The sequence below is a fragment of the Cygnus atratus genome, chromosome 3 (assembly GCF_013377495.2).
Source record: "Cygnus atratus isolate AKBS03 ecotype Queensland, Australia chromosome 3, CAtr_DNAZoo_HiC_assembly, whole genome shotgun sequence".
Taxonomy (NCBI): Eukaryota; Metazoa; Chordata; class Aves; order Anseriformes; family Anatidae; genus Cygnus; species Cygnus atratus.
This window is the reverse complement of record NC_066364.1, coordinates 54172607-54196417: the sequence shown is the minus strand read 5'-3', so window position 1 is coordinate 54196417 and position 23811 is coordinate 54172607. Positions and strand designations below refer to the sequence as shown.

Here is a 23811-nt window from a genome sequence, read left to right as displayed (position 1 = left end):
CAAAAAATGACAGCTTTCTAAACCCGTAGGTAGTTGTAATTAGAATAACACAGTTATCCATCTGCTGTGGAATCCCTCAGCATTTCAGTCCATTATAAAATCTGCAAATATGGAAAAATCAAATTAGTTTGGGTTGTTATCATTTTGAAGATAAGGGATAAGAAAAAATAACTGATAAACCACTATGCATTTTCAGTGCTTAATTATAAACAGTAATACAAATCTTACTTGAAGTGTACTTTTTGCTAACAACGATACTGCTGTGATGTGGATTCAGATGAGGAAAATAATATACAGTACATATGTTAAATGTTAATGAACTCTGTCCATCCCCTTTCCCAAGATTAATACTTTACAGTTTGCTTTTATTTGTCTTTCTTCTGGAAAAGACATGATCATTGAAAGCCAATCCTCGATGCCTAGCTGTCAGAGGCAATAGGATGGCAATAGGATGCAGGAGGCAAGGAATTGAAATTTGCTATAGCAGAAAAGCTGGCGCTATGCATTGAAGTTACTAAAATAGCTACTTCATCTTCCTGTTACCAGCAAATTCCAATTCATTGAAACAGAAACGTTTTGTGTAAATATATTAGTTTTCTCAAGGTTCCAGCAAGCCTATTTCTCAAAGAACTCCACTTGCACAGTTATCTTTTTCTTTACTGTGAGGGTAACAGAGCACTGGTGCAGGTTGCCCAGAGAGGCTGTGGAGTCTCCTTCTCTGGAGATATTGAAAACCCGCCTGGATGCCATCCTGCACAATGTGCTCTAGGTGATCCTGCGCAGCAGGGGGGGTTGAACTAGATATCTTCAGAGGTCCCTTCCAACCTTGGCAATTCCTGTCATGGTCTCCACCACGTGTTGCAAACTTCCCAAACTCAGGAATACTGTGACCTTTCATGGTTAACTGTTCTTTTGGGTAGCTCTGTTGGTGCAGATGACCTTGCAGTTGAGTTTTCTATTTCCACTGACCTCTATCTCTGAAACAGCTGAAGCAATTGAATCTCGGGTATTCAGGCCTTAGCCATAAAATTGAAATATCCTGCTCTGGTCCTTCTCTAGTTGAGGCTAGAGTTCTCCAGATGAACAAAATCTCATAGGAACTTTCTACCATTTAATAAGCTTAGTCTTCTAAGGGTCAGGTGGATTGGATGATGAACAGAAATTTTTAAAATGCCAATGGGAAGCTTCTTAGAGGGAGTAATGAATCAGAAATACAGGCCTACATCACAAATTGGGCTGAGAGGGAAGGGCGGAAGTAGGGGCATTCTTCCCTTCCTCCTGCATCATTTGTTGAATGCACATCTTTAAAGATAGGTGCTATCAGCAAAAAGTATTTTGCCCTTTGCTAGTTGTTATGTAACTGGACTGAAAATGTAGTTTATTCTTAATGATGTTACTGCCAAAAACAGCCTGAGTATTTGTGATGACCAATACTCAGAAGTTCTAGATAGGAATATTTTGATCTACTGTTATGGAATCTTTCAGGAATCTTTCTGATGACCTAGCAGATACTTTCAGTAATTAAAGTGGAATTGCACTTGAGATTACATACCTTAGTTTAGGAGCCATTGTCTGTCTTCATTTGCAGTTTAAAAACAACAATAATAATATATTTCTTTGAAATGGGATTTTTTAGAGACAATTCAAACAATGAATACAAGATTCAGACTGTCAGAAGTGTTATAGATGAATGATTTTGTGGAAGAGATGATGTTTCATACTGTTCATTAAAGAACAGTAGCAAAATGGCAGAAGAGAATATGGTGAGAAAAGTATGACTTCCACTCTTCCCCAACTCCAAAAAAAATGTTTTAAAATAGATAATTTTCATAAGGATATCACACAGTGTTTTATACTGACTCCTTGGGTACCTTGACAGTGCCAATGTTTAGACACATATTAAAGAAGAAAAATAAAAAGAAAAGCTGATTTTTATTTAAATAAAAGATTTGATCAGTTTCACAATTGTAGTTTGCATGGACAAAGCCAAAGACTAGAGATCTGATAGGAAAAATAACTACGTATTGTAAAGTCCTTGAAGCTCCTACAAGAATTATGCAGGTGCCTCTGACCATCATGGGATATTCAGTAACTGTTTGCAGTTTTATTACTTACCTTTGATTAAAGGAACCATGTAATTTCTATCTATACAAAGAAAACTAATATTTCTTACCTGAAAATAGACTGAGTTAAAATTTAGCATTTTGTGAAGATTATTTGTGTTGCCATAAAAAGATTTGGCCTTAACACCAAGAAGTAAAAAAAGGTAAGTCAACACTGTAAGTACAGCTTTAGTAATTTTTCCTACTTACCACAAAAGGAAAGCCAATAGTTTCTGTGGGGTAACAGCAGTGAAATGGGAATAAATTATTACCCAAAGACCATACAAGTTGTATGAAATAAACTGTAAAGCTGTTTCAGCTTGGCATCCAGTCATTTCATTGTGAATGCAATGTAGCCCATCTTCTGACTTAACCACATAAAAGTTTCTTTGTGGTAAGAGGAAAAATGAATAAGAAAACCTTTCAGATGAGTTGTAAAGTTGATGCATTGAAGTTTAGCCTGATCAGAAAGAATACTATTGGATTGTGTGTGCCATTTAACTCACTTTGAAATATCTGCAGCTACAGATTGACTTTAATAGTACTATTTACTTGCCTTTGCAAGTCATGCTTTTCAGAATGTCTGTTTTTATGCTGCTGAATGTTACAAAACTTTTGCAAAGTGCTGTGCATTGAAGCACTTGAAATGGGCATTACCGTAGGTAGTACAACTGATCAATCATAACCTCAAAGCAAGAAAACAATGAGATTGCATAAAGAATTTCTCCTTGTCTTCCCTTTTTCCTGTTCTTCCTGCTCCCCCTAATCTTTTGGAAAGGCATGAAAACCAAGGAAAGGAATTTGCAATGAAACAAGAAGACAAGGAAGGGTTGGAAACAAGGGAAGATCACAAAATGATAAAAATAAATACTTCCTTATTGTAGAAAAACTTAGTATTTTACATTTTTTCATATGTAGTGTTCATATTTTCATGTTTAAAGTTATCACTGGCAATTAAGAGTTTGCAGTCATTGGTGTTTCAAAGGAATCCTTTTCTCTTTTGAATTAATAAGATTGTACTACATAATGGATTTCTAGAACAGTTTTGAGAGCAGCCATACTGATATATTTTTTTATGATTATCTTCTTAGAAGAGCGCATGGTAGGTTGCTAATGTTAAGAGCAGTTGCAGGGCTAAACAAAATGTATTGTTTACATCCTAAAGTGGTCCATACCTACTGCTGTGGAGTCTTACGCATTTTAGAATGAGAGATGAAGTCAACTTCCCATTGTTACTATTTTAATTGTAAATCTTTACAGCTCCTAAAGGAACATGTGGAATATCTTTCAAGTCATCCTTCAAGTTTTGATTCAGGTTAATTTCCATTTTACCATATTTTTGATTTTTAAAATAAGAAGTATAAAATACCTATTTGGCATAGATTTTTCTTTTATTAGATAAATAAAAAGGAAGTTCCTAAAGCATGTTGTTCATTCCATTTAATAATAGTCACAGTGCAGTATCACGTTCTTATCTAATTCACAGTTCAGAGAGGTGTTCTGTCATTTGGCTGAGGGTAAATGGCGTTCTTGTTTAGTTTTGTTCCATCAATGCCTTCTGTTTTTCAAGACAGTTAGTTTTCAGATATATTGATAAATAATTGTCAAATGAGTTTTGTAGAATATTAAATCCTGTATTAAATCCACAGAGTCATAAGCATCATTATAATAGTACAGTCACAACATACGACTGCAAGCTTGCTAGTAAGCTTTTTATCCATGGATTGCAATATGCAATATCTTCATACCCAACTTATTCTTAATAATAATTCTCTAGCTTAATGGAACATTAAAGGTTTCTAGGTCCAGTTTTTAATCACTAGGAAGTGGTCCTTTGTGTATTCTAAATGGCTTTATAGTTTTCTAAAGCCTAGTGTTCCCAGTTTGTTAATTGGAAAAGCAAAATGGAAATCAAAAATATTGATAAAGAACCACAATTTCTGTGTTCGTAGTGTGAGTTGTGGATTGGTAGTAACTCAACTGCGTAGGGTACAGAGCTATGATTATATCAAATACACTGGTGTAAAAAAGCATGAGTTTTTGCCTTGATGAGATACTATATAATAGAATTATTCAGTCCAAACTCTATGTTAATTTTATCTTCTTTCATAATACAGGGGAAAATATCAAAGGGAAAACTGATAAGGAGAAAATCCTTTTCAGCAACTAAGAATTATTGTACCAGAAAAGAAAAGGCAATGAGGATGAATGAAATCAGTTGTACTCTTGTAATGTTGGTAGGAAGTAAGCATTCAGTTCTTGCTTTAAGCTGTTACAAAGTGGAAACTGGCTCAGGTGGTGTGCTGTCATATGGCTGTTTCTCATGGCACCCTTGTTGGACTCTGAGACCAGCTCCAGCATTTCCACCCCCAGGAGGCTCACCTTGAAAAGGAAGCAGAGCTTCCTTGGTGTGGAGATTGTTAGGCTGTTTCCTTCTCTCCTGCTATTCAATACAGTCATGCCAGGACTGAATTAACCATTAGTCATAGTCAACTCATTCAAATTCTCCCTGGCTTGTCTTCCAACATGGCTTCTATGATATAGTATAGCTCTGGCCTGCACAATTGCAAATAAGAACCTGGAAATGAATGCACTGTTTGGATGGTATTTGCAGCTTGAGAAAACAGGTAGCTTGGAATAGTAGCTGTAAAAAGTTAGCAACTGTTTCATGCATCTCCATGGCTTTGTAACTGAAATGCCCTGTGATTTTATATGTATTCTTTCAAATACTGTTTTTCTTCAACTTCTGTTCTGGGGTAAAAAAAAAAAAAAAAAAAAAAAAAGGCTTTGACTTGAGATTACTATTTCAATCTCATCAGTTTATTGAATAAATTCAAAAAAATTTCAGTCTACAGCTCATCTGAGCAGGACACTTTTTTTTTCTTTCTTTCTTTCTTTCTTTCCTTCTTTCTTTCTTTCCTTCTTTCTTCCTTCCTTCCTTCCTTCCTTCCTTTTCTTTCTTTCTTTCCTTTTCTCTTTCCTTTTCCTTCTTTCTTGCTTTCTTTCTTTCTCTTTCTCTCTTTCTCTCTCTTTCTCTCTTTCTCTCTTTCTTTCTCTCTCTCTCTCTTTCTCTTTCTCTCTTTCTCTCTCTCTCTTTCTCTCTCTCTCTCTTTCTCTCTTTCTCTTTCTTTCCCTCCCTCCCTTCCTTCCTTTCTTTCTTTTCTTTCTTTTCTTTCTCTCCCTGCCCTTGAACTTCATAACCAGAGGCATTTCCTCTCTTAACCTTAGTCGCTGTTCACTTACCAGGAACATAGTGTTTACCTAAATGGAGAGCCAGGGAATCCTTCCATTTAATTTCTCTATCTGACTGAAAAGATACAGAAAAAATTCATATCATCTGCAATCTGCTTAATAATAATCAGACTTTTACATTTATGACTTACATGAATATATTTTTTTACTTCTGCTGCCATATATATTTACATTTTTAACAGACAATTTTTTTATTTAAGTTCAATTTTTTTTTATTATTAGCACTTTGTCTCAAAGAAGCATATTAAAGGCTTAAGCCCTCAGCTTTTAGCTCATAGTATTACTGGAGTGATTTTTTTTGAGGTGTCATTATCTCAGATGAGATGAGAACACGAAATAGACAGAACTTCATCTTTTGCATTTAAAATTTAACATTTTGAGAATATATTACCAATGGGGTTGTTTTAATTCATGATTTATTAATTTGTTTATCTAACTTGGATTTTTCATTTAAATAAATGCAAAAGAATGGTGGTATATATTACTGTGTGAAAGAAAGAATCATGGAAATACAGGATATTTAAAAATCAATCAATTATAAAATGTTCAATGAGATTAATATCAAAATAGAATTTTTGTTAGCAAGGTTGGCTTTACAGCTTGGAGACTTTAAGGCCACTGGAATGGAAGAAAGTAAACCAGAAAATGCGGCTTTGATTTCTTGGCAAGAAGGGATGAAGCTCTGCCAAGAAATGGGTCTGAAGATGATGTTTGTTCTCATGCTTTAAAACTAACGATAACCGTATTAAAAGTGAACATTTTCCTGTAAAGAAAGTGATTTTAATTAAAAAAAAATAAGTGTATGAGGAATACAGGTTCTTGATGTTTCTTTGCAAATACTGCTAAACTCACTTAAATATGAAACAGATCTCCAAAATTAGTATCTGCACATAGAAGCTTTACATTAGTATTCAGTTTAAATCATATTTTTCATAATACTTTATTATATTTTTCTTTTGTTTTAGCCATGGATGCAGATGTGAAGAAGGAAAGCCTTTCATCTGTGCAGCAGCTTGGTGTTGAAATGACAGTCAGGTACATGGTATTAAAATATTTCCCTAGTGTATTTCTAGAATTTGTTTTATTTCACAGAATGACTTTAATGATATTTAATCCATTAACTCAGTGTTTTATGCCATCTAAAGATAATCTTTTGAGAAAATGAATTCTAACTTTCAAAATGAAAAAGGTATACTAATACCTAGTACGTAATTAAATTATCTTTACAAATTATATAGGTTATTGTCCTTGATTGTTGCAAAGGCTAATTGTAACTTGTTAGTAAGATTTACCGCTTAAATTACATTATCCTGAGTTATGTTTCTTTTCCTTCTCACATTACTTCTCTAAATGGTTCTGTTTAGCTAAGCTTAGTTATATGCCATTAACACATTTTATTTTGCTCATAATTTGCAGAGCTATGATGAAAGAAAAGTTAATGTGGCTGTACTTCCACAGATTGTTTTCTTTAGCGTTAATATTTGAATTCTGATGCCAATAGTTACAAATAAAATACATATAAAATATACTTTAATTATATATAAAAAAATATACTTAGATGGAATTCTAAACAATGTACATGAAGAAAATGAGTCACGTATCATTAGATAGAGTTCTTGCTCCTTCCCATCACAGTTGCTAAAACTTTGAATTACAAGGAATTTGGGTAAGAAATTGTAACACTGAGTAGAATAGTCTGTCATTCCCAAATGAAGAACCATAGCTTTTATTAAACCATTTTTTATATATCTACAACATTGTGGTTTTGATTATCAATGCTATGACTGCTTAACTTTTATAGGCCTATTAAGTATGAGTTCTTGCTTTTTATTTTATTTTTTTTTTAACGTACTTAAGCAATTTCAGTTTTTAACTTCCTGTGTTAGATATGGAAAATACCTGAACTTGCTAAAAGAACATGCTGAAAATGATCTGTTCTTCATCTTAATGAATTGTGAGCAATTTCTGAAACAACAGCAGACAACTGTGGCATCCTCACTTCGTATCCTTCTTGACTGCAAGTTGTACGGCCTAAGAATGCCAGCGGAATTTGAGCTCCTAATTTGGGTTTTTGATGGTGGTGTTATATGTGTGATATAGACTGAAAGAAGAAGAAAAAAGCACTTTCTTTGAAATTTTAAGTTAAAATGCACACCCCATGCACTCCATAAAATATTTGTCATTCTGTTCCATATTTTGTTAAAATTGTGTCTCATTCATTTTTGTCATAAAATTTTTTGGTGTAGGGTCAATATCTCTGTATATGCTAAAGAGTCTGAAGCAATGTACCTTTGAGCATTAATAAATATTTGTGGTATTCCGACAGTACCAATGTTCTGACTTCTGACTCTTTTAGACATACTATGGAACATTATTTTTTTTTTAATATAACAACGATTAACTTTTCCAATAAGCTTTTTTCTTCAAGCGTTAGACTTAGTGTATCTCTATTAAAATATACTTCAGGTATATTAGTCAGAATATACTTTAACTCTTTTTTTGAAAGCTTTTATTTTACTTTTTTTTTTTCCTTAATCTTCACAACTCTTGTTTTCCTCCTCTTCCCCTACCATTCTCTGTTCCTGTACTGTAGACACACTTGTTTTGGTGTGAAGGTTTTGTATTTACATATTTCTCTAGGGTTTTGATGGTTTTTTCCTGTTTTGGATCATTTACTTATGGGCTGGAAAAGAGTAGACTACAGGGAAAACAGCTTAAATCGTTTTTCTTAATTCAGTTGTAGAGACAGGTGTGTCTCTAGAAAGCTGCTTTCTGTGCAGCTATATCCCTTTGTCCCATCTGTAACAAACAAGCTCTTAACTCTGTATGTTTGGACCTGGGGAGTGAGGAAGGCTGCAATTCCTGCATGGCAGTGCAAAGAAGTTTTTTGCCCAAGTTCCTTAACTTTTTTATGCAGACTGCTTGCAGGGACGCTATGCTGGCTATGACTGGTTTGCATCTTCTGTGTTCCTCATAATGTCCGGGGACAGGGAGAAGACTCTAACGTTTCTTCAGCAATTTTCTCGTCTTCTTGTTTCCGCATTTCTCTGGCTACCAAGACTGCATGTGTCTGTAAGAATTTAAAATCTGATTCTTTCTGAAAGACAACTTTGAAAGTTAAAATACATGTTATCAATTTCCCCCTTTTTTAAATTGCATTAAGTTTTCGTTAAAGCCCTCTAACTGAATGCATAAACCTGATTTTTTTCTTTTTTTTTTTTTTTCAGAAAAATACAGATTTGCTCAAATGGTTGTTTAAAAGTAGTGAAATAACAGGTGGACTGATGGTAAAGACAATGTTACCAAGTTTTAAAATTGACAGTAAAATAAACCTTGTTAGTGGCATCAAATTCTGCATAAAGGTTGCAATACTGTTGCAAGACCTTTTATTATTAGTAGTATTATTACAATGTGAAGTTTATCCTTCTGATTTTCAGTAAAACTCAGTTTTATGGTTAAAAACACTAAAATGGATGTATTAAATTTGAAGAATTACGAAGAATTATTACTGAATTCTGAATGCCCAAATTCTGAATGCTTTGCCATTTGAAATTATTAGTATTTTGATCAAGTTTGTAGTATAGGCAGCATGATTTCCATCTTTGATTGCATGTGGAATCATCTATGTAAAACAAAAATCTTTCATCTTTCAGTTTGACTTCATATATTTTCACATTGTCTTGAATGTTTTGACCACAAATTATCAAACAACTTTTTTCTTTACTACAGAATTCTGGGGCATAGGATGCACCATTTAGATTTTGTGCCTCTTCTGTATGCAAGCCTCTGTCTTTTCACCTGCAATGACTGTATTGCTCCACTCACAACGCCAAGGCCAGCCCTGAGGCTGTTCCGACACAATTAAATTTTGTTCCATTATGTGAATATAATTGTGCTGAACATCATCAGTGCTGAGAATTTAAGTGTCTTCTTCCATACAAGAGCTAGACAGCATTGCAAAGTTGCTGCAGTACTAATGTTCATTCTAAATACCTAAATGATTTCTCTTTCACAATATATCTTGAAGAAGCAAAGAGAAAACTGAATAATTAACCTATTTGCATAATTTCCACAATGTAAACTAAAATAAAATGTCAAAACATAAATGAGGAATTATCCAGCCATTAGACTGTAATGCTTACTGCCTCAGGAAGGTGGAAAATTCCAAAGGATGTGCACTAACCTTCTAGCACTAAGTCAAAGATTCATTACCTAGAAACCAAACACCGACACCCAAAGCTTTCCATAATGATAACCTCTGTTCCTTTTGCAGCACAAAACAAAATTTCACTCATACTCACCACACATACTGCAAAGAAACATGCACGTAGAAAACAACTTTAAATACAGCAGAAGTTCCACTTTTTATCCACTAGTAAAAGGGAAAAAAATCCAACAAAAATGAGTTGTTGTTGTTTGTTTAAAATGCAGCAACATTTTCTCCCTCCCCGCTTTGAGAATTAAAGCATACATGCAATAAAGACTTAGATTGTTAATGCAAAGGATTAGTCAAGATATGTTTTATAACAGTTTCTAGCTTTGGATTTTCTTTAGTTTAACTACATGTTTCGCAAGACGTCAATGCAATTTTTTTCCATATTTGCTTATTTTATTTCCTATCTAAAATAATTGTGATGACTTATCTTACAAGTGTATATATTTTTATATATTATTCTCAGAAAAAAGTAACACACTTCTGTAACCATTTTCCCCAATTTTGTTGTTAATCAGGTGCACCTGCCTATTAGCACAGTGGAATCTGGCATCCATCCAGTCTATTTCTGCAGTGCACACTATGTTGAGATGTTGATGAAAGCTGAGTTACCACTTGTCTCCTCTGCCTTCCATATGGCTGGTTTTGCTCCGTCCCAGGTAACTGATGAAATATCAAAGTATCATCAACTTCCTGGTTTAAATCCACAAAATCAAAGATGTTCAGAGTTGAAGTTGGAACTACTATGGTTTTTCTATACACGTGCATGGTGGTTCTGAAACAGCATAAGAGATTGTTGAATGCATAGTGACTTACTTAGGGCATTTTAACATAAATATTAACTGTCTTCTGTAGAGTAATGACAGTATACTGCAACTGATGATCTTCCATTACAAGTTCATGCAGAAAATCTGATAAAAGTGAGATACTAAAAACTCAGATTTATCATTTAAAAAAATTAGAGTATATTATTCCCCAGAATAATTTTCAATGTTTTCCATGGGGAGGAAATGAGAAATTTGGGACAGGTATGTAACAGAAAGCAGTTCAGTTGATATCAGAACAAAAAAATACTTTTTAAGGACTACCATAACTATTACAATCAGGTAAAAAAGATAAAAACTTTTATAATAATGAAATGTTACTAGAAAAGAATATTCTCTAGTTAGTTTTTATTTAGTTAGTTTTTATTTTACATACTTACTACAGTGCTTTGGAAATACCGAATTCTATGTACAGAATGTTGCTTATAAAGACTACAGTCATGATGAATTCAGCATAAACAGCTTCATGCCAATGCATAGGATATCTCACTGCAGTAAGAGAGCTTCTGTTCCAAGGCAAGAAAAATATTTTTCATCTTATGCCTTTAAAATTCCCTTTTGCCAGGATTTGCAGCGTAAGAGGGAGCAGATGACAACTTTAAATAGTCAGTTTAGGATTTGGTCTTTGAGAAGAGTGACAAATAAGGGATTTTATCTCAACATAGGAATAATGAGGTGCCTATAATAAGATTCCTGTTCTGGCAGTGGAAAACATGTGGGGATGGTCATTCCTTTCTTGACTATTCTTTGGGAACTTATTCTGTACTTTTTTCATTGTTTGCATTCAATTTGTAATAAACTAGTTATAATTCTAAACTGCCAACAAATTTGTTTTTTTTCATTGAACATGTTACTGAAGTGCTATTGGTGGGTGCCACTGTATCTGCTCTCTGTGATTTTGCTGTTTTAGTGGAGGTTAAAAACAAACCCTGAGTGGTGAAAACAACTGTAATGTATTTAAGTGCCAATGTGCATCAATAAATACCTGAAAGTAGATATCGATGTAATGCCTAGAGTATGGCTTTTTTAATCTGATTGAAATCTTGGTACTTTTGCTACTGCATATTTTTAAATACTTCAAGGAGTGATTAACAGATTTGTGGTCTAGAACTAAATGAAATGTGCTGTACACGTTGTAATACATTCTGATTTAGAACTGGAAAAAGGAGTTTCTAAATGTGTTCCATCCCCACTTCATTAAATGAAAAGGTATCTTAAGGAAGGGCCTAACATGGATTTATAAGGCAAAAACCACTTCAATTTAAAGGAAAATCTATATTGCACACACCTTCATCACCCTCATTACTCTCTTGACCACATTTAAAAAAAAAAAAAAAAGAAAAGAAAAATCACCTTGTATTTCACTGTACTTGAAGTTTTATGCCTCAATCTCAACAGTTGCCATATATTCAGGTACAATGATATGAACAGATATGATATAAACAGAAGCAGGGTGTGAGGTGTAGCAGAACTCAGTGAAACTATTTCGAAGCTGTGTTTTTTGGGGGAAGAAAAAGTGATTCTTGGCCTCTTTTGTACTTTCATCCCTTATTTTTGTAAGTAGGGTAGTGTTATAGGAAAAGGGCATTAGTACAGAAAAATTAGAAGATAATACTGATAAATTATGACTGAATATCTACAGCAATTTAATTATAATTTTATTCTCACCTAGATTTGTCTGCAATGGATAACTCAGTGTTTCTGGAATTATATGGACTGGAGTGAGATCTGTCATTACATTGCTACATGTATTTTCCTTGGTCCTGATTATCAGGTATATATGTGTATTTCTGTGTTCAGACACCTACAGCAAGACATCCTGAAGCATACTGAAGCCCAAGATCTTCAGGTTTTTCTTAAAGTAAGGGTTTCTTTTTGAATTTTTTTTTCAATTGCTGAAGGGAACCAAAACTCTCTATACTGAAAATTAATATACTACTTAATCTTAAGCACTTACTGAATTTCACCTATTGATTTTAACTGAGTGAAATAACACTTTAATTTTATTTTCTTCCTGGCAGGAAATTGTGGTTTAGTATTTTCCAGAGAATGGTTTTCCTGCATATTGTCCTGATCACCTCTCCTTGTAAGCAACTTAAATAGCCGCATTAAGTCACTAGGGCATTTGATTCAATTCCGTATATGTGGCCCTGATCTCATTAAAGTAGATATTCTTCAGAAGGGTGGGTTTACGCAGTGGTCTCCTTCTGAAGCCTGAAGAGATGTGGCACAAAGCTCAGTGATCTTTGTTATTCTGAACACATGCCAATTACTATACAATCAGCCTTTCTTAGATAATAGACAACTGCATCCTGCCAGTATACTAAAGCAAAAGCACAGCAATCAGGGGAAAAAATGGTGAACTCAACTTGGAATTTAAGATTTGTTGTTTGTCTTTCTTTCTATTGTGCTGAGTATATATAAGTAAGTCGGGATGAGACCAATACATATTCCTTTGGCAAGATCTTGACATAATATATTTGATACCACCTAAGCTTTACATTAAAATGAAGTCATCAGTTAACAGCAAGTCATTGCAAAATCAGTGACTTTGATCTCTGGTTTAATTATGGTTATTTTGGATATAACTACATCCATTTGACAATGGTAGACTTTTAATTCAATTAATTTATTAAATTTGTGGCAGCTCCGGATTTTGAAAGTTGTTTGTGCAATTCTTCTGACACAATAATATTCATCCTTCAGGTTATTTCAACTTCCAGAGTGAGTATGTGTGTGGTTTTGTTTATTTTTCTTTTGTGATCCTATACAGGATTTCTGGTCAATGGCAAGTTGAATATGAGTCAACAGTGTGCTGTCACAGCCAACAGGGCCATCCATATCCTGGGTGCATTAGGCACAGCATGTCTAGCCAGTCAAGGGAAGGGATTGTCTTGTTCTGCTCTGCGTTGGTGCGGCCTCACCTCGAGCACCGTGTGCAGTTTTGGGCACCACAGGATAAAAAGGACATAAAAGTATTAGTGTGTCCATAGGAGGGTTACGAAGATGATGAAGGGTCAGGAGGGCAAGACATGTGAGGAGCGGCTGAGGCCCCTTGGTTTGTTCAGCCCAGAGCGGAGCAGGCCGAGGGGAGGCCTCGTAGCGGCCTGCAGCTCCCTCACGAGGGGAGCGGAAGGGCAGGCGCTGAGCTCTGCTCTCTGGGGACAGCGACAGGACCTGAGGGAACAGCATGGAGCTGGGACAGGGAAGGGTCAGGCTGGGTGTTAGGAAAAGGTTCTTCACTGAGAGGGTGGTCAGGCACTGGGACAGGCTCCCCAGGGAAGTGGTTGATGCCCTATGCCTGTCAGTGTTCAAGAGGCATAAGGACAATGCCCTTAGTATTGTGCTAACTTTTGGTTATCCCTGAAGTGGTCAGGTGGTTGGAGCTGGTGATCTGCATAGGTCCCTTCCAACTGAACTATTTTAAATATGAACAATATGTTAGCTTAGTCATTGTTCTTAAAAATGTTTGGTATACAGTCTAATGAGTACATCAGCTTGTTTGACCTGGTTTTGGTCAATATAACTTAAAAACTACTTACTTTTGATGGCATCAATCACGACAGTTGATGTAAATTATATAAGAGAATTTGTATGTTGTCACCTGTACTATAAACAGACTAGAGATTTGTCATGGTACTGTTGTATTAGTGAGAAATACTCCATATTAATGCATTACTGGAGTATTTACAATTCATTGAGAGCATTGCAGAAAAAGAAGAGTTAATGACATACTTTCACTGTAATATTGCTTTTGATAGCTCTTAATTTAGCTAAAGAAGAAAAAATCACTGTCATTTTATTCAATTTCATCTGTAGTATAGGCTTCATGTAGGGTTACCTGGGTTTAACACTTGCAAAGGTATTGGTCAGTTACCCTTTTGTTGAAATACGAAAATTTAGGTTTGAGTTTTAGCCTGTAATTTCTTAGCACAGCATTCACAAATGTTAATTGTTGTAATGGAGCAATTCGCTCAAAAATAGAAGCCTAAACTATTCTAAGAACATAATCCAAGTTTAAAAAAACAAGAAAAAATAATAATAAAAAAAACTTTGAGTATTCATTTTATATTTTCTTAAGTAATGTCACATCTTCAACTTCATACTAGCAGTGGTCACTTGCTATATGAAGAAGTCCTGCTACCTGTTTTCCTTCAAAGAACTGATAGTAATTTGTTTTCAAGCTTCTAATCTGCATTATATTTCATGAAAAAATGATGATCTGATAGCAATACACCTTTGCTGCTATTATATGAGTAGTTATATCTAACTAGTAAAATTAAAAACAAATATTGTTTTTCTTAGTATATAAATGTACTTTCATTTGCACATAAAGAAAGAAGTTGGAGACAACTTTGCTGTGAATTAAGATAAGCCTTTTTCTTTAAATGAATATGTTAGTACCTGATGTTGCCTTTTTAAAGCTCACTTTATTTTCATTAAAAATCTTCATATGTCATACTTTCCAAAAATGAGATGAACAACTTGTGTGAAAAAACTATTTGTTACCAAGAGTTAAGGAATTACTGGAAGTACCGGCTGGAACCGATATGCTGATTATTTATTTCTAAATATATTAACATATGTGTACTTTAAGTACTCAAGCCATGGCAAGCAGAACAAAACTAACTCTGTTCGGCAGCCTGGAATTCATTACATTTGAGTCATGCATCTTTTTTCTTATCTAATAAATGTTCTCTGTGTGTATTTGTGCAGGAAGAAGCACTCCATGGATTTCGAGTGAGTGATTATCTAGAATACATGGAAAGCCTGGAGCTGATCTACAGACCAGCGCTGCTGAAAGACATGAAGAACATCAGAGTACAGAATACATAGATCAAGAAAAATAGATTTTTCCCAGTTTTGGTTACATTATTTAAAAGAATACTGATTATTTGATACATCAATCTGCACTAATACAAGTCAGGCTGTGTAAATGTATATACTGTAAAATAAATAAGGAGGTTTTTCAGAATATAGTTTTTGCAAAAGGACTTCATTTAAATTGGATGACTTAGAGTAATCACATTTTCCCAGACAGGCTATATGCATAGCCTCATTTTTATTTGAGAGAAAGCCGCTTCAGAAATCACCTGTAGATTGTTGGAAGTGTCTTCCTTAAAATGCGTAGAACCTGCTTCCAAATCAATTCATTATTGTCATATCCTTGTAGCACAGTCCTAAAAACTTCATGTATTGTAAAGGTCTGACAAAGTGATTTTTCTTAGAAGCAACTGTTAGTATGTATTCATATGCATGAGAACTGAACAAATGAAAAATAAATTCTCTGTACACAGCCGTTCTGACTTTGTGGATAAGGTTGAGAAAAGAGTGATCAAATGCATGCAATGAAACAAGACTGATATTCCCTTTTTTTTTTTTAATAAATCATTTTATGTCTTAAAACATCTATTTGTAACATGTAATTTTGGTATGCATAAATGAATGAGAAGTCCCTAAGCAGCCTGCTTTTCATCTCTCTGAAAATAATCATCTTTAAAGATTTTGATTTCATTTAAACAGGGAAACACTGATATAAAGTTTCATCTACACTTCCCTTTCATCATCAGTGAAATGCAAGAATTAAGGCTGCTAGAATTAAAGCTGTGTTTTCTAACACTGGTGCAATATAGGTAAAAGTTTAAAGTTGTTGAAGTTGATTGAAATTCAGTTTCAGAGGAAACATGTTTTCTTGAAGAGCACTGTATCCCATTTGCTCTAGTATAGATTTTAGATGTCAGTGGGCAGCTGAGTGAACATTCTAACAGCTTTCTTTTCTATATTACGTTATATAACTGTTAAATAGATATCTAATCCAGGGAAGAAAAGAAAATACGCAAGACAGAGCAAGCTTCTTTGCAAATACTTAGTACTAACCGTAGTGGTCACTGTAGATATTATTTTATGTCTCATTTCTCTTCTTACTCCCTCTACCAGTGAAAAAGTGAATAAAGCACATCCTAGCAATCACCTGCCAAGCTTCCTCTCCTGTCTTGCCTCACACCCTCCACAGTATTTGGAGATTGCTTGTTCTTTTCACTTTGCAAGAATTTTACTTGCTCAGTTCTGTATTTTGGTGGGCTCCTCTGTTAAGGGTTTTTCATCTGTGCTTTGTTCAGTAATAGTACTGATGTTGCTACATAAAAAGGCCAAAAGGCCTTTGGATAGGTTCTAAAACTGGTGCATAACTACTCTGAAGAAATTTACTAAGAAATCTTATTCCTGTGTGATGAGTTGGCTCCCAAGCAGTTGATTAGGCAATGACTATCATTCTATCTTCCTGGTTAGAGGTGGGAAGCAGTCTGCTTTCAAAAGTGTCACAGTCAGTAGGCAAGTCTTAGATGAAAGTTGACTTAATGGAATAAACCAACTAATGGCTTTAGTGGAGATTTTGCTTTGAGGGCTTCATCTGTATACACCCTCCTATCCCAAAATACTGAATGTATCTTTTTCTTACCAGGTAAGAAATTTCTTCAGATTTCAGTCTAGTTTCAGCCAAAATAATTGTTGCACTACTTCAATCCAGGGTGAAATAACCTGTTCTTACAGCTACCTTTAAAGAGATTTTTGTTTTTTGTAATTACTTCACCTAGAAAGTTCTGTATCTTACAATATCAGATGTTCAGTACCTTGATATTTTCAATGACATTTCTTCTTTATCAAATGAAACAAGATTCAGCTTCTCTAGCAAAAAGTTACTTATCAGCTCTATTCTTATAGGAGTAAGATTTTGTTGGGTGAAGTATAGACAGCCAGCATGATTGGTCAACTGTCTGGTGATGCTACTTTAATAATTAAAACAGTATAAACTCCCCAAATGCATGCTAGTTATGTTTACCAGGTGATGTTGCATAGAGTTAAGCATTAAGAAGTTCTTTATTCAGTTAAAGAACAAAGGAAATTTTGATATTTTATGGACACTTGCAATAACATTCTCTTTACAGAATGTTTGAATTTTCAAAAATATTTTGATTAGAATTCAGATATAATAAAACATTTTTAAAACACCAACAGAAATGACAAGTGTTGAATTTAGCCTTACCAATTTCATTCGACACTTTACTGTGAGTTAAACTAAACGTTACTGTGAAATTCTTGAAAAATAACTTCACTGGATAAAATGAATGTGTGAGCACATACACATTCAAATTATAAAAGTACATTAGAACCTGCAGTGAATTTCTGTAATTACATGTAACCTGAGAGTGAGCACTACTGACAAAGGTTTTGCCGCTAATTTCTATTTTCCTGACTGTGCATTTCATAAGTTCATGGGTTTAACTTTTTTCCTATCTACAAAAAAAAAAAAAAATGTTTTAAATATTTTTGGACTGCTGTGAACTGTGTTGGCTTACCTACATTGATAAAAGAGGCTGGCAAGTATGAGGAAAGAATTATGACAACAAGTTTTTGCCTGACACCAGGGTCAAAGAACGTTAAGACTCACATCAAATCTGTTCTTTTAACCTTAAAAACGGTCTCTTTTAAAAAAAAATATCTTTTTAAAAAATAAGACAACTGTGTTGGCTTACTTCCCTAAGCAACCAAATGACAAACAACCAGACTGTGAATAAGCACTAGGAAACATACATATGTGTGGTTTTAGGAATTCTACACATTTTAAGGAGATTTTTGATAGTTATTAAGGTACCAATTATAAAGCTATCAATTCCTTTATCAGCAGCAGATATTTGTCCAGAAAATTAGCTCCTGTACTATGCATTTGGGTAACCCAGGGACTCTTAACAGCTACATAGCTGCCACTTTATATTACTTATCCCCTAAGAAAGAGAGAGGTACTGCAGAGCTGACCCTTAATACCAATGAGTTTCATCAATATTGCATCACATCAGTGCAAAGAAGTACAGCACACAATAATCAGAAAGATGAGTCGAATGCTAATATAAAGCCAACACCCTGAGCACCCAATTGCTCAGGCAAAAGCACTTTTTACATTGCCTCCAGCAATTAAATCAGTTGCAGTTTCCCCATCTGCAAAACAGCTTACAATAGCATACAGTCCATGTAGGAGCTGGGATGGTACATTACAGTATTTGTAAAACATTTAATGCATGAAAATGTAAATACTAAATATTAGTACCTGATAATAATATAAAATTCCATTGTGCCCTTATAACAGAAGCAGAACATCAGCACACAGTACTAGGAGACTGAAACAGAGTTTGAAGTGATGGTAGTCAGGGAAACCACTAGCATCTTCTTTGGATCAAGGGCAGTCTAAAAACAAATGACCATTTAAGCAAGAGATATCTGAAGACATGCTGACATGCCATATTACCTCTGGTTTGAAGGCTCCCTCACCCAGCCTTGCTGGCTTACACATAAATTTCTTCCTTCACTCAACTCCCCATTTCTTTCAGGGAAATAATTAAGCATAGGGAAACAATAAAATAAACAGCCAGTAAGTCTACTAAGATGTAGGCATTTTCTGTCTGCCTCTAAATCTATATATTTCCAGTTTCTTTTTTTCTGCTTTCCATCTCAATCATACTTATTTCTCTCAGTCTTTTTCTCTCTCTTATTTTCAGCTTTCATTTTACCCAGTCCCCAACATGCCCCCAGTCTAAGAACTGAAGGATAAGCATTTTTCCTTGCTTACATCTAACAAGTGTAATTAAACATGGTTTAAAGGAAACATAAGGGGGGAAGGGGAAATGGGGGGACACAGAGGAATACGACACAAACATTACCAACAACAAAAAAACACACAACCAAAGAAGCACAGGAAACACTAAATAAAACCCCAACTTGAATAAGTTGGGAAAGCAATTGTAAGTAGACATCCCCCCAGCTATGCAGTCCTGACCCACTGTCCTACTGCAGGGAGCTACCAAACCACTGCTACCTCCACCCGTCTCTCTCTTCACCCCAAGCATCAGCAGGGAAGCCAAGCTGATTAGAAACATCTGTATTATCCCTAAGACAAGGTGTTTCCAGACCACCTCCTTTAGCAGCCTCTGTAGCACGACTCAGCTGTTTGGGATGAAATCAGTAATATACAGAAATAATTTTCACCTGGTCATGCCTGCCATGTTGCCTTTTGCCAAGTTATTTTACTTCTGAAAAACTTTGCGTATCTATCATCTACAAAAATGCAAGTAATGTTTACTTGTTTTCGTTCAAATGACAGATCTGCAGGTGGAAGCAGTTAGCTTCCTCATTACCGTATATTGTGTTCATGCAACAAGAGGAATACCAGAGCTGAAAGCAAATAGAAAAAAAAAATAAAAATCCTTTACATTTAGTAGGAAAAAAACACTAGATCAAAGTTAAGACAGTTATACTCTAAATTGTTTTTCATTATTTTAAGATGTCCAACTCAAACAGCCACTAGGTCAACAGAGAAACAGTCTCAGCTCCTCTAAACCATTTTGTGTTGTCTCAAAGTACTGTCCAGCTAATCCACAGCGATATTTCATTGATTTCAAAAGAAGCTGACTTTGGTTAACCTCCGACTCAGGTTACAGCAGGTCCTTCACTCACTAGTGAGTTAGAGCAGCAGCTCCTGGGAAAGACCGTCAGGGCATCTTCCAACAAGACGTGTTATTGGACATCATTACTAAAAAACAACCACTGAGAGCAGTTATATCAAGCGACAGCTCCTAAGGAAACAGACTTATCCCTATCCACCTGCCCAGAGCAAGGACACGTAGCAGGACTCACACCACTGGCAGGAAATGCAACATACCCAGTGATTTGGGAGAAATGTTAACACCTGCTTTCAGAACACTTCCAGATGACCCAAAAACTGATGGAGTGGTAAATAAAGACTGAGACAAGTAAGTCATAGAGATTTATCTGGGTCAGTTGGTGAAACAGGCTAATTAGAACACATGATTTTTAATATAGCCAACTGCCAGACCATATATCTCAACCAGGGTTAGCACCGTGTTTAAACATGAAGGACTTTGTTGTGAAAGGCAGGGACAGGGACAGGGACAAGTTTGCTATCCACAAAGAATCCCAACTCTGTTGCAACAGAGAAATTTGTGAGTTGTGGCTAAGAAAGGAATCCTAATTTGTGAACAAAGAGACTATCTTCTCTATTTATAACATCAGGAACTATTAAAGAAATATTCCTGTTCCATTCCCTAAACTTCCAGGAAGCATGTGTAAAACTCAGAAGGTTGAGAAAAGAGCTACAAGATGTACTTAAGTAAATGCCATAAACTTAGGGTCCTATCAGGATGAAAAGTAAGGGTCCTATGAGGATGAAAAGTAAAGAAGGGGGAACTACAAGCAAAATGCTGAGACGCAGACCTGACGAAGCACAAATGGGGACAAGGACAAGGAACAAACCTCCTGGTCACACTAGCTGAGGAGCTATCAAGCAGCAGGTGTCACTTCCAGGAAAAGCAATGTGGACTTCACAGCTGGTACGCTTGTGAGCCAGGGGGGCAGACTGGGAGGGTGCAGAAACTGCAGAGCTCTGCACACCAATGGGGACATGTAGGGAAAACAGGAGCAGAAGGAAAAGAGGTAGGGGGATAGGTAGGAAAGGGCTGGCTATGTGTATGTTTGTCTGGCCGAGCCCTGCGCCTGGTCACCACAGTCTGTCCTATCTTCTAGTTCTCTCTTATTAAATCTTTTCCTGACTATCTGTGTATTTGCACCCTCCTTAGTGCCAACTCCTGGCGAGACCTGGATGTGGGTGAGCAAAGCTCAGCGCCAGCTGCCGGAGTTGGGCTGGGGAAAGGCACCCTGGCCCACAGTGCTGGCTGCTGCAGCGAGTGGGGTTGGCTGCCACCAGCCACCAGGCGGTGGCCGTGCAGTGTGTCAGGGGGAGTTGTGGATGGAGGGACAAGGGGAGAGTGTGCGAGTGCTGCATGGGAGCAGTGAGCTCCAGGCTGGACCAGCCGGAGCCCCATGACATGGGTATGAGGGCCTGGCACCTGTGTAGGGATAGTTATTTGTACAAGGAAGTTAACTGTCCACTAGAACAGGTTTGCTTTTAAGGTAGTAAATCATCAGATTGATATTAACAGTCAAGATCTGGTATTTTGAGATACGTGCTGCTCTAGAACACAGGCCATACTAAAATATGTAATTTGTTCCAAGTTCCACAGCCTGCTTTTCATAGTTTTATTTCTAGAATATGTATTTTTTAAATTGCATTCATTTATTATTAAATGGGATATGATATTTTCCAGTTATCTTTGATGTATTTTAGGTAAATAACAACAACTAAAAGAGTCTGAATTGGACATATATCTGGGGTAGAACAGCAATAAATAAATAAATAAGAATTTAACAGTAGGTGGTAATGATGGAACAAATTTCCCATGTCAAATTACAATATATACCACATTGGAGTAGAACTGTAGATACAATTTTAAGTAGCCTGAGCAGATGGAAAATCAAAACTTGTTTAAAATATAACATCATTACATTATTGTCAGAAGAAGCAACTAGCATTTATTCCCTGTAAGGAAGTCATTTGGAGAGCTGCAAAATTTGTACCATTTCTGCAAATCAGTGAAATATATTCATGACACTTCTTCTGGCATTTTATTTATTAACTGGATACACCTAAATAGAAAAGGTATAATTCTTGTTTCAAAGCTAGCTTATTGCACCTAGTACCCAATCATTTAAAATGTTATTTCTGGACACATAGACCATGTGCTTTCGGATTCCACTTTTGATCAAATTCTAAGCTAACACAGAGCAAATCTTTTATTTTCAGATCATGAGTGAGGTACCAGCTTTAGTGCTTCAGCTAACAAGAACTGCTCAAAAAGTTTCATATACTGAGCAGACTGACAGGAAAAAAAAAACAACACCTCTATTCCTCCAATACCAAGCAACCAGTAAATTGAAAAAGCATGATGCTGTTTGATTCTGTTTCAGCAGGAAAAAAAGGAAAAAAAGTTTTAAAGCTTAACATACAAATGCACTGGTGCATAGGGAGGTATCAGCATGACTTGAAAAATTAGTTTAGATGGGGTTAAATTGGGCACTGACATTTGACTAATATTTCATCAGGTCGGTTTCCTGCTCAGAAATAGAACAAGACAGGGAGAACACATGAAACTACCTCAGAATGATGAATGTGGAAAGCAGGCATTTTTGTGGTCGATTTCTAAAGAAATGAACAGAGCAAAAATAAAAACTCCAAGGTAAATTAACCATTTGAAAGAAATCAATGTTTATTCTCTCAAAAGCTTTTATCTGTTCTCGGTATTTCCCGTTTCTAAGTCAGAGCCCATCATGGTATCACATTCATCCATGATGTGGGAACTAGCTTCTTTTAAAATGCACTCTGCTTTATAAATGTTGCTTTATATTAATGCAGACATTCATAAGCCAATACAACAACCCGTATACGCAGCAGCATCCCTCTGCATCACAGCTGCAGGTAAGGTCACTGCTGTGAGAAAGCAATATTCCTAATAAAACCTGGAGGCTGAGGGTCTCACCATGCTGGTAAAATGAACGTTAATTGAAAGGGGAAGGAGTGCCTAATAACAAAATCCATTTGTCAGCTGTTCTCTAGAGCTGAAGATGAAAGGTTCAACCAAAGCACGAAAATGCGATGAAAAAAATTCCCAGAGAATGTAATCATTTAACTAATTGTGCCCATTTTGTCATATCTGCATTCATCTAATTGAATTGCCCTCTCCTCCAAATTCTTGATTGTTTAGATAAAGTACATTTTATGGAATTATCAAGACTACCTCCTGCAGCACAATTTTGACTCAGAAGGCGTATTACAAGTATTTCTCAGATTAACCTCTTCTTGGTTTGTGAAACCCCATGTTATGAACAGCCCAGTATACTCTCCCACTTTGTGCCTGTAAGCTTTCAGGTCCAAAAGAACTTATTCCCCACTTTGATTTGCAGTGGTGTTTAGTTATGATGTTATTTTTCTCCAGCTATATGTCAACAAAGAAAAGCTTCCTGTTAGAAAATAGGAAACCAAGGTTTGGAACAAACACAACTTTGGCAAGGAATTCTTTCTGAGGGAAATTATATACCCATGAAGCTAGTTAGACCATTTGTTTAAATCACTTCAGAGGCATTCAGATACTCTTAGGAAGTTCATTTTCCTAAGATCATGGAGAGGAGGGGAAAACGTGACCTCTAGATACCTCAACTTTTTTAGACTCCCAGGAAAATTAAATGTAATGACTTTTCAGCCAAAACACTTGGAGCCAAATTGCTTTCTCCCTTAGAGAAATTAATTATATAGCCTGAATGATTGCCTTCAACATGCAGCAAGCAGACTTGAAGCTTCCAAAACATCCTGCAGTGCTGGAGTGGTGGAATCTCAGCACAGCACATGACAGCCACTGCTCTGGATTTATTCTGCAGTGCTGCTGCAGGCTGCCACTGTGGTTCTTCATAGTGCCGGCTGCTTTTCATCTACGAGGTCAGAGCTGGAAGCAGCTACTGACAA

The 23811-nt window shown here is 35.8% G+C and overlaps 1 protein-coding gene and 1 long non-coding RNA gene across 6 annotated transcripts in view; one reads left to right on the top strand and one right to left on the bottom strand.

Annotated features, from left to right (window-relative positions):
- TBC1D32 (TBC1 domain family member 32) overlaps positions 1-16360 on the top strand; it is an 87310-nt gene extending 70950 nt beyond the window's left edge. For 2 of the 5 annotated variants that reach the window (XM_050709695.1, XM_050709694.1), the window contains exons 26-32: positions 6320-6389; positions 7241-7356; positions 8272-8426; positions 8582-8641; positions 10086-10226; positions 12064-12252; positions 15108-16188. In XM_050709695.1, coding sequence (XP_050565652.1) covers positions 6320-6389; positions 7241-7356; positions 8272-8426; positions 8582-8641; positions 10086-10226; positions 12064-12252; positions 15108-15227 — 851 coding nt within the window. In that variant the 3' untranslated portion in view covers positions 15228-16188. Of the gene's footprint in view, positions 1-6319; positions 6390-7240; positions 7357-8271; positions 8427-8581; positions 8642-10085; positions 10227-12063; positions 12253-15107 lie in introns of all 5 variants that reach the window. The other 3 variants (XM_035538409.2, XM_035538412.2, XM_035538410.2) reach the window with 2 other exon arrangements.
- LOC118243881 (uncharacterized) overlaps positions 10234-23811 on the bottom strand; it is a 115851-nt gene continuing 102273 nt past the window's right edge. The window contains exon 4 of the long non-coding RNA XR_004777373.2: positions 10234-10342. This is a non-coding gene — a long non-coding RNA (uncharacterized LOC118243881). The remainder of the gene's footprint in view (positions 10343-23811) is intronic.